The sequence below is a fragment of the Trachinotus anak genome, unplaced genomic scaffold (assembly GCF_046630095.1).
Source record: "Trachinotus anak isolate AG129_WGS33_773 ecotype Australia unplaced genomic scaffold, CSIRO_AGI_Tana_v1 ptg000004l, whole genome shotgun sequence".
Lineage (NCBI taxonomy): Eukaryota > Metazoa > Chordata > Actinopteri > Carangiformes > Carangidae > Trachinotus > Trachinotus anak.
This window is the reverse complement of record NW_027273855.1, coordinates 10,482,525-10,499,274: the sequence shown is the minus strand read 5'-3', so window position 1 is coordinate 10,499,274 and position 16,750 is coordinate 10,482,525. Positions and strand designations below refer to the sequence as shown.

The following is a 16,750-nucleotide window of genomic DNA, read 5'->3' as shown; positions in this document are numbered from 1 at the left end:
CTGTGGGGAAAAGAGGCTAACTTGAAAATGTTTGCCTCAGAGTACATTACACCACAGCACTTAGTAGCACAGCACTGGATGGGTGTGTGTGTGTGTGTGCGTGCGTGCATGCATGCGTGCGTGCGTGCATGCATGCATGCGTGCACGCACGCATGCATGCATGCGACAAGAAGTGTGTATCTGTGTGGATGTGTATCAGGTTGAGTTTTAGTCATCTTTGTGATTTGCTGAAATCTCTTAGAGTCCCCCTTGGATTGAGGGCCTGCGTAGCTTGGCAGTGGAAACATATAAGCAGATGCATTTAGCTTGAGGGTATCAACAAGACTTGTAGATTTGGGTAAGAGATGAAAACTCTCCTACAGTAAACAGCTACTTTACCTGAATATATTTGAGACCGATACAGTGTATTGTCCAAATATTCATTTGTGTGTGTATCTGACGAATATTTGAACAATCTTAGAAAATGTTGGTGATGTTAAGCACTTGTCCTAAATTAATTATGTATTCAGGCAAATTGAAACTGCATCATTACATGTGATACGTCCAGTGTATGTCCTCACTGCACATTAGGACTGATTTTGCTTCATGTCTAGGAGGAGAAAAAAACTGAACACAGAGCCTTTCCCATCCGTCCTGCTAAGCACTTTTATGGCTAGGAGTATGTATGTATGTGTGTGTTGTGTTGTGGGGCCCCACTATAGCTGGCTGCGGTGACGTCACTCCCCTCATACAGTATAACAATACATTGGGGCAGTTTCAGGGCTCATATGCAGGCTGTGGGATGTGAAACTGTGTGTTACATATCCTCCAGGAATTTTCATTTCTTTTCACAGAATATTGTTTAGGGTTTGAAACCTGAAAAGAGATTTTGAGTTTTGGATTTAAAGCCATTAATCCTTTTTAGCTGTTTGGCTTACTGATATCTCTTTTGGTTTGTATTTTTTTTAAATCTGTCACTTATTAAATTCTTTAGTTATATTGATTTTGAATGGACAGTGTACTGTAGTGACTGCAACATTTCAAATCAAAAATTTGTTCATTTATAAAATACACCTTACCATGCTTTTACAGTTATTGTAGAATAATATATATAAAACTGTTATAGTAAGTGACACAGAAATCTCTGTTTGTCCATTGTACCTTTTAACTACACATTTCCCTCAGCCCCACTGTGTTATCAAAGCCCAGTAGCAGTGGAAAAAGTGTCACTGAAGCTGCTATGACGAGAACAAAATCCCAGATCAGATCGTTGCAGGAGGTGAGAACACAAATCTCAGGTTGGACCTTCAAGGGGGTTTGTTTCAAAGATGAGAACCAGAAATCCCAGAAGCTGATGTGCTTCAAAGGGCTGTTGAGGGGTGGCAGACGGCTCTCTGGAGTCCTAACCTGCTGCCATGCCAGCTTGGTGTGAAATGGACACTTGTGGGCTTGGGCCTGTTCTATCTGTCCACAGTTGTTAATGATAACATGCCCCGGCCTCAGCACTTGATGCTGCCCACATGAGCCTCTTGTAACCTGCCAAATTGTGTGTATGTTCTTAGTGCTAATACTCCTGCACCCAAGTTTGGTACATACTGCACTCATTCTGCGTAGTGGCTCTCACAGGGCAAGTTTAGCAAGGGAAATAGCTGTCCACAGCAGCCTTTATTTCTGTGATTGCCAGCCTTTTTTTTTTCATTGTTCAGTTCATATATCTCACCAAAAATTTTACAGAATACCTGTCAAACTGCATTCTGGCTTGTTTTACATGAAGTTTGACCACATTTCTCAGTGACTAAAATGCATTTAAAATAAAAAAAATGAAACAGGAACTCAAATATTTTTTCCCTAAAATATTTTATTCATGTCTTTATTGTAATGAATTCAAAGTGAATGACTGTAAAGAAAACCTTGTGAGAAATGTTTCCTTTTTAGATTCAGAATAATTTTCTAAAATTTGGAATCAGTTTTGTTATTTAACTTTAGACTATTAATTTTGTAATACTAAAATAGTCTACACAACTGCTATATATTTTTTCATAAATTAACATTTAGTTACAAACACTTAGGTGTCACTAAGGCTATGCTATATATAAAAAAAGGAGCGCAGGCCCAGAGGCCTTAAGGCCCATATCACAAAATGTTTGGATCTTTCTGTAAATACTCTGCGTAAATAGATTTCCTGCAGTAGTATACAGCTCATACTGTTGCAGGAGGCGTTCTCCGTATATGTCACTGAACTTGCATAAACTGTGTGCTCTTTGGCTGAGTTGTAAAATATGACAGGCTATTTTCCCCCTCCGCTTCAAACTAAAAGATTAACATTGTGATTCCCAGTGTCCCAGCAGACAGCTTGATTGATTACATCATATTAAGGTCATTTCTACATCGGGGTAATTTTCACTCAAGCCTCCCGGCGATATTTTAATGTGCATTTGTTTGGCGGGGTTGTCGGCTCCTCGCTCCTCTGATCTGCGGGGAAATGGATGGCGACATTAACGAGCGATTAATTAAAAGCAACAACATTAATGATGATGGGACGGGAGGCGGTCTGGGTGCTTTTCCGTTTTTTGGAGGTGCAGCGAATTCCCAGTCAGATATAGTCAGATTTAGCGTATTTCTTGTTTACTCTTTTGAAATCTGATCGTCAACTGTATTTTCATTTTTGCTTAGAACCAAAATTGTTTTTTTAAGTAATTAATATTTTTCTTAGAATTCAACCACATGACAATGTTGTATGAAAATTTATATTCGTTGGCATTTGTTGGAAGAAAATATAATCACCGATACCCTGTAATTTTTACTGTTACCATTAAAATGATTTCTCATTTTTATGCGAAATTAGCAAACAGTTGTCACTGAAAATAAATCAGGCGAGATCATAAAATGATTTTTTTTCATAGCCTACTCAGAGGAAAAACGAAAATGATTGAATGCATTTATTGGTTTGTGTTTTGGCCTGGTCGATAGCAGGCAGTGAGTCAGCGGTATTTCAGCTGAGCTGACAGCTGAATGTATGTTTCAGACATGACTGAACTTACACACAATTAATTACTCACGTAAAAGAATTTTTACCAGTAGCCTATAGCCGGTGGACTGTTTATCAGAACCGCGGCAAAATGTGGTGCCGAAAGATCCGTGTTTTAGATCAACTCTTACAAACTACATAGCCAATACGTTTATTTGTCGCTTATTTCAAAGCCACCAATCTGTTTGATCAACCACCAGCTCACAGCTAAAACACACGCTCACTCGCATATAGCTATTTGAAACATTTTGTATTTTAGCTATATATGTATATATATATATATATATATACATATATACATATATATATATATATACATATACATATACATATACATATACATATACACAGATATATAGATATATGTTAGAAACTCCGCTCCAGTTGCACGTTTCCTGCAATGTGTGTGTGTGTGTGTGTGTGTACAGTCGCTGCCCTCTAACCTCTTCATATTCCCGCTATCAGTAGCTGTGGCGCAGCGCCCGTCTGTCTCTGACAGCATGTTAACAACACTGCAAAAGGCCCCAAAGAAACGTCTTGGATTAGCGGTCAGATTTCCCATTTCCCATAGACGCACAAGGTCCTGAACCCAATTAATGGCTAATAATTACCAAGGCAACATCACTGTGACCGCTTCTGGGGACTTCATTAGAGGAGAGGAGGGAGCGGCCCGCGCTGTGGAGAGCCACTCCAAACTCATACTTCAGAGAAGAAGAAAGGGGGATATTTCTAATTGATTAGCTGCTGCTATCACGGTGAATTTGTACTTATCGATCTGTCGGTGTGGTGGAGGTGGTGGTTGTTGTTGTTGTGTTTATCATTTTTCTTGTCTGAGATGACAGTGCTGTGTGGGTCATCGTCCCCTCCTCATGCAGGCGGTCACGTCACACCGCGTACAGTATTCTGTGCGTGTGTGTGTGTGTGTGCGTGTGTGCGTGTGCGCGCAGAGCTGCCGCAGTTAGTTACCATGTTTACGCTCCCATTACATCGACTGTGGCAGAATTACAGTTAGCAAATTTACAATGCGCGCAGCGCTCACAAAGGGCCCGCTGCGGCTTTTTGATGTCCCCTGGCCCGCGTCCTCCGCAGGCCGGACCGCGAGGTGCTCCATTTCACATATCTGATGTGCGCTGATGTTATCTGCGCCCAGCGTCTAATCCACGGACCCGGAGCCCTTTCCACCGTGGATAAAGCTTGGGTTTCAGCAGCCTGTGTGTGTGGGTGTGTGTGAGGAGGGTGGGGGGTGGGGGGGTACAGTCACCGCAGTGTGACCACACCAGTCCACAGTGTTATAAACTTCTGCACCCCCCCCCCCCCCCACCCCCTCTCCCTCACCCCCCACCCCCCTTCGTTCCCTCCGAATCTTATTTATGTAAGGTTTTGAGATTAAGCGTTTGGCTGCGTTAGCATTAGCCCACATTTCTGAATGAATTCTGCTGTAGCCTATTAACTGTCTTAAATTAAGGGTCAGTTATTATCTGGAGAAAACGGCCAGCCTTACAGGGGACGTTGTAATCGCTTCATCATTATGAGATCAAGGAAACTGAACCGACTGAACCACAAATTGTCCCCTTTATACTTCGCAGCCCATAACAAACGGTTAACCTAAACATAAACGGGCCCCCGTGCATAAGGGGCTTGTAGCCTACCATTGTTGGAGCCTGTAGGAGCGGTGTAGACAATATCTTGACATACAAACAATGCAGTCTATAGATGTAGGCTACTATACTGTAGCCTATAATGTGTTCAGCTGCCGCAGATGTCGCGCTGTGTCCTTTAGCCTATAGTTGCAGTTAAGCCGTCACCAGGTTAAAGAAAAAGATGCAAATTAAGGAAATAATCATAGCAGCCGAACTAAAGGCCAATGCTTTTCATTTTATTTACTTACTGAATCATGCCATTGTTTTTGTTTGTTTACCACCTTCAGCTGACCATGAATTGCATCTGCTCGTCGCCAGCCTAATGAGACGGATTAATAAAACAGAGGGATCCAGTGCAGATGACTGAACACAAGTGCAGCAGCACAGCTCTCTCTTCCGGGGACGGAGGGAGCAGTGCTGCCTTCCTCCTCTCCGCAAGCGGCGGGACAAAAGAAAGAAAGAAAGAAAAAAAAAAAAAAAGCCACATTTCTGGAAAGCAAATACTCCAAAACGCCAGGTTTTCCTGCGCAGCCGTTCTATGTTTCCACAAACCCGTTAAAGGTCGATGCTTAAATGACGCAGAAAAGTATTCCCCCAACGGGCCAGTGTCAGGGAGCAGCACTTTTTCTCTGCGAGCATAACCACCGCTAATTGCTGCTCTAAAAAGGTGTTACACCGTGTGAAAGCATCTGTCCAACCCGATGTGCAAGAAATATTCAGAGGCCTGAAGCGGCTCATGGAAATAATTTCGACAAAAACTGGATAAAGTTTGCTGAATGCTTTTTCTCAGTTTCCCCCTGACTAAAGCTGGAGGAAGGACGCGGTATCGATAGGGCCAATCGATTAAGACAATGGATTATTGATAGCTTGACGCCACGCTCCCACGCTTTCTTCAGACACAGGAATAAAATGGAAAAAGAAAACCCTCTGTACACCACATTATATGTTATTTGTTTATCGACCTGTTTTCTTCTTTTTGTCGGTGTCAACTCCGCTTGCAGGGCAGTGCATCTCGTGTCTTTAAAATGTAACTGTTCATTTCAGGGATTTCAAGGGTTTCACAGAAACAGGTATTTAATAAGGTGCCCACCACCTGACACTTCCCACTCCCCACAGGTAGCCTATGAAAACATATCTACTTCACATGCTTCCTTGCACTCTGTAAAAGCCTCCTCTGCTCATGATGCCAAGACCAACTCCCTAATATACAGATAATGTATGCTAATTACTGCTGATTATTATTGATTAATGATCGCGTCATTCATTTGACTTCAACTCATGGGAAAACATCCCACGGCAATTTCTGTCCAATATAGTGCAGACGTGTTTGATGAACTCGAGCCTTTATTCAAATCAGTTGTTAGTTAATGTGCATTATAATGAGCAACAAACTGTGGCTCAGGCATCAGGCAAGAAAACCAAAGACATGTCAGGCAGGCCGCGACTTATGCCATTGTCATGTTCACCAAAGGAAAAAAAGCAGTTATTATTATTATTATTATTATTATTATCATTATTATTATTATTAGGCCTATTATTTTGTATTTGTTTAATCTTAGGCTAATAATAATTTTCTACGCTTGGATTTGAAAGTACCACAGACGGTGAGATTGGTGTGCAGAGAATTGATGCCGCTCCTCCCAGCAGACTGCAGTTGCTCCATCACCACCGATCTTTAATGGGCTCCAACACAGAGCCGCCTTTATTCAGCCAAACGAGACAGAAACCATTCCCATATGACATGTAGGCTGAAGGCCCAGGCACCACATGAATATGACGACCAGTCTGCCACCATCAGTCTAACTGGAATTTATGAGGCCAATTTTTTATTTATTTTTTATTGTTATTATTATTTTTAATCATCAAATACAAATAGCCTACTTTTAATATCCACTTCATCTAAAGCCTCCTTTTGCTTCTTTCCATAGATTATTGCTTAATATTTCAGCCAACGACAACAAAAGTATCCAGCGTTGATTTTTTCAGTATATTATCATTTAATGAATTATTATTAGCCAATTAATAATAATAACAATAATAATAATAAGAAGAAGAAATTACAAATTTTAAATCATGCAAAATCGTTGGAATAAATTAATAAATTGTATTATAAAAGGTTACTAATTAATAAAAGGTTACACATTTTTCATATATATATAGGCCTAAATGGCCTAAATTGCAACTTCAATATTAACATACAAGTTAAGAAAAAAATTGCTGCAGAGTCATGTATTTGTTTTTGAATAAATACGTATTTTGTGAATAGAAATCTAAAATTTACCTTGTAGTCCTTCAGCCTGCATCAGACTGCTGGATGCACGGACTAACCTAAAGGCGGTCTCCTCCTGCCTGCAGCAAACAAACAAACAGGTGCAAGGCAAAAGTCAGACTCACAAAGAAAAGTCTGCAGCCCCTCCACCTCAGTTCAGGTGATCTGCGCTTAGCTTTACGCGCTACAGTGAACACAAACACTTCTCCAAGAAATAAGAGCTGCAAATACGACTGTTACAAATGTGAACTTCTCCCCGGTGCGGCGCTGGTGGAGGCTCCGTGCATGTGTCAAACAGCTGCTGGCCGCTGCTTGTCCTGAGGGCAACAAGGTTTACACACACACACACACACACACACACACACACACAACCAAATCATAGCCTGTAAAATACAACTCCAATCGAGTCTTGCACCTATTTGCGCCTGCATGTGAATAAATGAAGTTAAAAATAACCTCTGCAATTTGAGCACTTTTTGACACAACACATGATATATCAGCTGCATCAACAGTCTAAATACAAAGTCTATGTTAATCTGCAAATTCACAAGGAATTTTCTTTAAACATTTTATGGCAAAATATAAATCTAAAAAATACATAATAAAAAAAAATAATGATAGTAATAATTGTTTCATTACTTCTTTTTTTCATTGTTATAATACGACCTTGACCTCACCATACCTCTGTGTCCACCGCCGGTTGGAGAAAACCAAGTTGTCGCAGTTAAAGGGGTAAAAATCCAAGGAGGTGCTGGCAGGAGCTGAATGGGGCGGGTGGGGGGTGTAGGGGTGAGGAGGGGGACGATGGTAAGGGGGGAGGGAGGGTAGGTGAGATGGTGAGGAGAGAGCAGGAGGAGGAGGAAGAGGAGGAGGGGAAGAGATAAGTGATCTAAAGGGGAGACGATAGGACAAAAAAGTGATGATGATGAATACATTGGAAAGTTTTTTGGCCCCGGCGAGGGTGTCAGATTGAATGGCCTGTGCGCATGTGCGAAGGTGTCCAAACTGACAATGCTGGTGAGATGAAGATAGTGTTGTTGCTGCTTCTGGGCTCACGGAGGACGACGAGAGGAATCTACAAGCCGACAAGATGAGATCCAAGGCGAGGGCGAGAAAACTGGCCAAAAGTAGGTCTTCTTTTTAACCCTTCTTTTCGCTTTCAGCCGCCGGCTCCAAACTCCCGGGTCTGTACATGTCCACTGTGTACTTGTCATTTGTCATATCCTTAAGAGAGGAGGGGGCGACTCTTTGTCCAGAGATAACTTTTCTGCTGAAAATGTGTCCCGCTCCGGCGGCTCAGCCTCGTTTCCCTGCATGCTGCGGTCTTGGCTTCGTTGGTTCCCAGTGTCAGAAAGTTTCATGTGTGATGAGAAACGCTGCTGGTGCTTTCGTTGATCTCACTCCTATAAAGACAGAAACATTAGCGTCCACTTCTCAGCTCCATCTTGTAATTTGCTCTTTTCGGTTGTCGGAGGTTCAGTGTGAGGCGCAGATTCGCTTTCCGAAAGTTACCAAGAAAGTTGTCGAAATGGATAGTAACTTTTTTTTTTTTTTTTAGAGCCGTTCCAAGTCTTGTGAAATAATATTCCCGGCTTTTGAAATAGTGGGCGCTGTGGCACTGCTCTGCTGCGAGCTGCTGCTGCTGCACAGCTCACATCGAGCTGAGCGCACTCTTTCACTCGCCTGCAAACGGAGACGCCAAGAAGTGAATTTAGAAAGAAAGAGCAATATTTTAATGCGGATTTTTTTCTTTTCTTTAGTCGATCCTGCTTGAACCGCAGAAGATATCGCTCTATACTGCAACTTTGTTCAGTCCCAGGGCCCACGGACTGCTGCAGACTGGTTCCTCCTCCAGGGAATGCCAATCAATAATGCGTCTTGTGCAAGAAAGCGCCCATACTACTACTTAGTGGACTGCTGCTCGCGTCACACGGAAAATTCATGTATTCAGTTTTGTGAACATGAGTACTTTGTTGTTGGAAATGGAGCATGTTTATTGTTTGACATTCGTTTATTGTTGGTGGGCTGATTTATGAATGGCGTTTATTTACTGCGTCTTTTTTTTTTTAAATTCCTGCATGAATGCACTTTGTTTTCTACGGTCAGTTATGTGGGTCAATCTGCTTTTTTATCCACAATTCATTTGAAAGACGATTGTTTAACAACATAACATTTATGTGGGCCTGTTGGCATTTGCTTTTGTAACGTTTGTTACATTTTATCCACAGTGAGTGTCGATTTGTAGTTTTGTGAAAATGCAGAGCTAAAACACAGGTCACATTTAGTCTTGTATTTAGTTTTTAGGACAAGCAACTCTATTAAAACTATTCTATTATTTTAAACTATACCTGTTATTGTTTTTGTGCTGGGCTTGATTCCATGTTCACAGGCCTTTAAAAACTGTAACTTCGCCAAATCCACTGGCCATCTTCATTCAAAGTGAACCTCGATCTTAATATTAGACATAAAAAATATTTACATTTACATTTAGCATAAGTGAAATAAATATTTGTGCACAGACTTTCAAACCAGCCTGAAACATGTTTATTTGAGACGAGCCTGCACTTCTTCCAGCATGTTTTTGAAACGCTAACTATTCCATCTGATGGGAATATATTGCATTTTCAACGAGGGGTTTCAGCGCTCCTGCGTCCAGACAAATAACAATAAAAAGAAAAGCCAACACTGTTCATTTTTTGTTTATTTATTTTTGCAGTCGTGTTTTTGTTGTAACTGTTGCATGTTCTCCATGTTTGGTGCACAGGGTTCAAGTTTAAGACAAAGAAAGAAAGGAAAGGGGGGGGGGGGGGGAATAAGAAAAGGGACAAAAATCAAAAACGCTAATTGGGCTACTTTGTGAAAATACTTAAACATGTCGAGGATCCTGCTTCTCGCCAGGAATTGCACTTAGTCTTGATCTCTAAACAGCCTTGATAGTCTGTTGATCCGGGTGCTAATGAACACAAATACCTGGCTTTGTGGCTCCCTCACATCGGACCACTGGAAGTCTCTGCAGCCCCAGAGGCCTCAGATCTGTTGTGTTGCAGCGGTAGGAGAGCAAAAAAAAAAAAAAAAAAAAAAAAGAAAAGAAAAACAGAGCAGGCATGAAAAATATCTTGTTCTTCTTAACATTCAAAACATGCAGGCCCACAACCTTTGAATACAACGCGTGGGAATATATCCCACTCGATTTTTTTCCCCTTTTTCTTCGCCTAGGCAAAATAGCCTACTCTCGCCTGTAGCTGAGTACAGTAGGCCCATAGCAGTATCCAGCAGCTGCTTTATCATTTTATTTTTAACCTTCGTGTATAGGCCTGTGTCCTCCTGCCGGCAGATTGCACACATAGACTGCACGTAAAGACCATGCCACTGTAGAAACGTGTGCCTCCGCAGCACTTCACGTAGAGAATGGATATGGTTGTGTTTTAATAGGCTCTCGCATTGATGAGTATATGTTGTCTTTTTGGTTTATTCACACACGCTAAGGCTTCGGGGTCAGGAATTTTTTTTTTTTTTTTTTTTTTTTTTTTTTTTTTTTACAGAAATATTACTTCTCTTGCTCTGTTTCTGTGTCACGTTAATATTTTGTTTGCTATTGAATTTATTATTTTAGTGACTAATTTAATTTGAGATCAAAGGCTACACGTCTGTTGTTTTTCATTATAGCCCGCTTCATTTTAACTTGAGCAGTAGATTTAAAATATTAAATATTTTCCCATATTTTTTTTAGATGAATGAAAAATTCCTCAGGCTCATTGTAACCCTACCACAACATCTCATTTTATCGAAGATAACGGCTTTGATATGAGACTTGGCCTCTTGTAATCTTAAAAACAAAACAATCAATACGCGGAGTGTTGCAGAGATTATTGCACCAAAGCGACAATGAAATAGCTTTTTACACCTGAAAGTTCATTTCGTCTGCTCACATTGAAAATGTTTTCCATATTGCACATGTACGTGTATGTTTGTGCGACATACACATGTTTGGGTGTAAAAAGTTTGACACCTTGCGGCTGTATTTATTGTGGGATTCCGCTGACCCCATATGTAGCTTTAAATTGGCTTTAGATCAATTAAGACTTCCGGTTGAGGGAGTGTAGAATTTTTTCCCCCCAGTTATTTTTCACCGTAGGCTACAGGTGACACACACACTCTCTCTCTCTCTCTCTCTCTCTCTCTCTCTCTCCTGCATGCTTACAACCGAGCAAAAACCTAAAGAAATGTAAATCAAACAGAAGCGTGTAAGAGCTCTGAACACTTGCGGAGAAACTGGTACGAGATATATTCGCTCTGATTCCAACCGCAGCTTAACACACGATATTGATTTTCTAAACCTGTTTTAGTTACTGGGGCCATCTGCGTTATCAAGTCAATAAAATGAAAGGTAGCGCCTTGCGTTTTTTTTTTTTTTTTTTTTTTACAACCAGTTCCATTCTCCTTTTTTGTTTTGTTTTGTACTGATTTTGGCAAAAATTAACCCACCCCACCTCTCTGCACAAATGACCACAACTTATGACAATATTCCTTTCACTCACCCTTCTCTGTCTCTCTCTTTCTCCCTTTCTGGCCTATATATACCAGTTGCCAGATATTCTATTGATCTGTGTGTTAAAGGCCCTTATTAGATGGACTCCAAGTCATGAACTTGGCCTGGCTCAACAGCTTCTGATGTTTTGACAGAAGTAATAAAACCCAACCCATAACACTTTAAAACTAACAATGGTAGCTATGTTGAACTTCTGGCTAAACACTCAGGGTCTTGTGCAGGCTCCCATGTATTACTGCTATGCAGCTGTAATGTGTGTCAGATAGCACTCCTCCATGTTCACAGATTAGAGCCAGAACATAAAAATGATGGGATCATCAAAAGGAAAGGGAATGTAACCTATGGTAGTGACTGCAATTCACTGGCTGATTTTTTTTTTACCTTTATGAAACTGTAAATCTCTTTGTTTTAGTTGCTATTATTTTGAAGTAAGAGTATCAGAGAGTTCATGAAAACAGAAATTCATAGAAATATTGTCGATGACTACTATTTTGAAAGTTTTGGAAGACATTTTTGTTGTTGCTAATTGATGAAGGTTAATGATTAGCTGTGCCTTTTAGACACACAGACATTTTTTTTAATTCTCTTTCAATTTGAATTTCAGTCCAACTGATTATAATGCAAAATGAAAATACCAGTGAAATCTTTATTTTATTGCTTTAGACCGTTCAAAGATAAAACAGCATGGGAAACCTGAGAGTCTTGTGGTTCCATGGAGGCCATTTGCATTCATGTGTGATGATGTGAATGATCTTTGCAGCACTCCGAATCAAGCAACACCAGTTTTACAGTTTTAAATGTCTAAAATGACTGTGTGTGACTGTTATGACAATCACAGCCTTGTGAAGCTTTGCGCCCAAAAACCTGAGTCAATTCAGGTGATGTCAGATTGTGTATGTTGGTTCTGTGTAGTAGTCTTTTTTTGTTTTTTCAATTTCCACTAATAATTCTCACCATTTTATTATGGAGACAACCTGCTTTGCAGTGATTTGTAAAATCAAGTTTGTGATACAAAATCACTTCATTTACTTTGTTTTTCATGGTACTGGCAATTTTGATCTGGTTTTAGGATCATTTGTGTCAATTTTTGAAGAATTGAAAATTATGCAGCCTAACTAATTGCATCAGTCCACATTTGGCATGGCCACATATGCTGCATAAGTACTTGATTATGGAAGTTTGTTGGATCAAAGTTCCTCATCCCAGCATGTGCACATGTAGGATACACTTTAGCATCTGTGAGGCTCTTGGCCCCTCTTTCCATATTTATTTCTAGGGTTGGTTCCTCATCTTTGTGTGTTCAGTAAAATATCTCTGTACTGTACACATAAGGCAGCTGTAGTCCCTGAACATACTGCACGTTATCTTATGTGAGGGAATAACTTTTTCTGTCATAACACCCAAAAAGTTCAGGCACTTTTATTCATAACATAGCCATAAATTTGCCTATTTGTAACATATTAATTTGTTGTGGGGGAAGTTACTTTGGTTAAGGTTAGGGTAACGTTTCAGTCATTGTTATGGTTAGTTCAATGTCAAGCCACTGTCTGTGTCAGTAACATATGGTCCACATTTGGTTCACATAATATGGTACAAATAAAGATGCATTGCCTTTTGTAACCATATCTTCAAATTTGCTGTGAGAGCAGACTCTTGAAAAATGTTCTTTCCAGTAAAGTATTCCTATTACCCTGAAATGTGGAGGACAGTGTAGTCTGAAGTCTCAGTTCTGCTTACTAGTCCTAAATCTTTGAAACAGTCAGCCAATAAAGAAAACTTTCATGATCTCTTCCACCTGTGCAGGGAATAAACTGAAGAAAGACTTAAAATTTAAGGAACTTGTTACTTTATGAATTACTGAAGCTTTAAAGCTGTAAAGAGGGACGATTAATTTACTGGAGGATAGTTGAACTGATATATTGCAACTGTTTGTTTAAATAGTCTGTTTTACGATTGTTCCACTGACAAATTTTAATGTTTTCTTTCTCTAACTACAGTATTACTCCTTCTCTTACTCTCTGACCGCTGTGAGTTCAATGCTTTTAGTATTCAGACAGTTACAGTTGTGATCGTGCTGCTGTCTCCCCCAAATATCCATTGGAAAAGAGATGTCAAAGACTCTAATCTGGTCAAGTACAAGTGCGATAAACCTTAAAAAAAAAAAACACTGAGAAATGTGGATGTTGCAATGACTCCTGAACGGAGTCTAGTTCGATCATTTTTATACATCAGCAGTCCTCAGTGCCTATTTGTCTGTCATATCTTTTGGCCCTTTGATCCTCCAACAAGACTCACATCAACCTCCACCACAACTCCTTGAAGATAGGTTTTATAATTCAAATTTTATAATTTTGTATGAAGACGTAATGTTAAAGAGGGGGAAGTTGGATGGCGACACATGTAAGATTTATGTGCACATTGAGTAATCCATATTCAGGCTTGTTCTGGCTTGATACTTGAATGGCCAGTTCAAGAAGCAGCAGAATGTTGACTGACTGCCGTCATAGTTCCCTCTTTTGCAGTGACACGTGCATGTACATTTAGTAACCATACATACGCAGCAATGCAGTTGGATCCTGGGTGGACACACACACACACACACACACACACACCTAAGCAGTGACAGATTTTTGGGCATTGGTATGATTTAACCCCAATCAATCACAGACTAGAAAGGTTGAGTGTAAATGTCATCCAGACAGCAGGAGCTGGCACTGTTGGCTGGCTAAGTAAGTGTGTGTGTGTGTGTGTGTGTGTGTGTGTGTGTTTGAGTGTGTGAGTGTGTGAGTGTGCACTATTTTGTCCAGTTGTTGTAGGTCCTGTCACTGTTCCGAGCTTTGACCTTGGCCAGCAATGGGTGGGCACATCTTACACCTGGATGGACACACACACACACACACACACACACACACACACGTTTCAGCCCCATGCTTCCTGCCTGGTCTCATGCTGGCTAAGTCAAATTTTGAGTTGACATACAAATACCATTGCATTAAGCTCTTGCACATGGCTCTAAATCCCATTCATTCCATTGATACGTTGACCTCACATTATCCAGTTGGCAAATATATCTTTTTCCCGCCTTGCACCATGACCTCATCCGCCATGTTTGTAAAAACACGGCAATCTCCCAATCATTTGGCAACAGAGACTGTGGTATGCCTGAGAGAGTTGAAGATATATCCCCGATGTTTTCTTTTTTAGCAGCCCCCTGTTTTTCGTCTCTCCTCATACCCTTCGTTTTCAGCCTACAGATGGGGGCAGGGTCTTGTTTAAAAATAGCTGAGCAGCATTCGAAAAGCGGTATGTGTTGGTGAAAAGGGGGTTCAAAAAAATGAAAAGCCATTACACTGCAGTTAAATGCATTTTGTCTTGACCTGTGGCTGCTTATCGAGTTACGTCTCACCACTGCTGGGCCGTGTCTAGAAGATTCCATCCTGCTTCTCAGGGCTAAGAATACACCACGGCTGCTTGAATCGTCCCATACCTCATCTTTACTTCTTGAGTATGTTGATTAATGCTAAATGATTATCTCTCTGTGTGTCTGGTGTGATTGTGCACCACCCGCTGTTAAACAGTGTGTGTTGTTTGCAAAACAAGGGGCAAATGTGTCGAGTCCCTAATTAGCCTGCTTAAGCAGCCCTCATGATTCCCCCTTGCATTGTGATATCCCCAGGATTGCTCAGCATTGTGACTAGTCTTATCTGGGTCTAATCCTGATTTGTTTGGTATTAGCCTGTTCACTTTCACCCCCCCACTCAGTCTTTCCTTTAATTTCTTCATTTGTCCTTATCCTGCTCAGTTCCTTTTATCCATTCGTGAACTTCCTGTCCTTTATGTTGTCCTTGCTTTCATTTACACCATGTTCTCTTGTCTCTGCAAGAAGAATGTGTATCTTGGTGTGAAAACAGATTTCAGTTACAAAGGGCTGGACAATCAGTATAAAGTGTACTTAAAATGTGCAAAGATTTTGCTTTACACACATTAAGTTTGGTCTCATGTAATGCACTTCAGACAATTCCTGTATCATGTTTGTCCATAATATTCTGTATTCATAATGTTACCCAGAAAGGAAATTAGCTAATTTAGTAATCTAATATCAGCTTATGGGCTAAAGCCTTTTTATCAAATACAAATACATTTTAATGTCAAGGTGACACAGAGCTAACTCGAGGCATAGTGTTTACATCAAGCAAGTATAACTTTGCATAAGTAACCATAGAAACCATTTTTACCAACAGAGAATTATGTGTAGTTATTGATATACATGGTGAAATGTTACATTTAATTCATTCTCAGTGAACAACGCTTTTTGTTATTCTTCTTCTGTAGTGGTTTCACAAACTATGGCTCATCTCAACACACACACACACAAACACACACACTCACACACACACCCTTCAGTCTCAGTCCAAATCTGGCACTGTTGATGACGGCTCATCCTGTCCAGATATGATAAGCAGACAAACTGCTCTGTCCCCTGGGCTGTTTGTCTGCCCGTCTCCGATGCAGACAATGGTGAGTAGAAGCAGTGTGGCTCTAAACTCGCCCTGCCTGCCTTTCCTTTCATCAGACCGCTAGTTCAAAGTCTTGGCTCCATCTTCACTTCTATCTCTCCCACTCCCCCCTCCTCCTCACCGTCCTTCTCACTGTGTTTCGTCATTACCACAAAGATGGGCACGCAGTGTCTCATTAAAGCGGATTAGAGACATCTCCACGTCTCACAGGGGCCAAGCGGGACGTTTCTCTTCTCTAGTCACCCCCCCACCCACCCACCCTTTTCTCTCAGAGATCAGGTTCTTTGATTTGGCCAGATAAAGACCTCTTTCATGTCGGTGGGGACGGTTAGCGATTACACTGTCAGACCCATCGTTTTGGTGAGTTTGACAAATTTGCCGTGCTGGGTGGGGCGGGTGTGGGGATTGTACTGGGGGTGCGGTGTACAAGGAGATTCACAGTAATTGAGCTGTCATTATTCAGTGACCCTGCCAGGCTCTAGTGCGTAGGGCTCACCAGTTCACTATTTGTTGAATACTTGGCTAACTTTCTTTGTGAGTATGATGGATAGAAGGAGAAGGAGGGAGAGGGGGAGAGAGTGGAAGCGGGGTACCGGTCCCCAGATGAATGCCTTTGCTTATTTGACCACCTCTCTTGAGTGCTGCTGTCCATGAAAATTGGCTCCACTACATCCCTGCTGTAAGTTTCTTTTCTCACTCAGCTCCTCCCTGGTGCAACACAATTAGGCCCATATCACCGGCTGCCATTTATTTTCATACAAAATGAAA

The 16,750-nt window shown here is 41.0% G+C and overlaps 1 protein-coding gene and 1 long non-coding RNA gene across 9 annotated transcripts in view; one reads left to right on the top strand and one right to left on the bottom strand.

The window, feature by feature from the left end:
• Positions 1–4,359: 4,359 nt before the first annotated feature.
• Positions 4,360–8,056, bottom strand: LOC139620360 (uncharacterized). The gene is made up of 3 exons (XR_011690813.1): positions 7,927–8,056; positions 7,599–7,677; positions 4,360–7,233 (listed from the first exon to the last, which is right to left on the bottom strand). It is a non-coding gene; the product is annotated as an uncharacterized lncRNA (long non-coding RNA).
• Positions 7,750–16,750, top strand: part of prdm16 (PR domain containing 16) — a 181,039-nt gene continuing 172,038 nt past the window's right edge. For 3 of the 8 annotated variants that reach the window (XM_071475776.1, XM_071475778.1, XM_071475775.1), the window contains exon 1: positions 7,752–8,043. In XM_071475776.1, coding sequence (XP_071331877.1) covers positions 8,007–8,043 — 37 coding nt within the window. In that variant the 5' untranslated portion in view covers positions 7,752–8,006. Of the gene's footprint in view, positions 8,044–16,750 lie in introns of all 8 variants that reach the window. The other 5 variants (XM_071475780.1, XM_071475779.1, XM_071475777.1 and 2 more) reach the window with 4 other exon arrangements.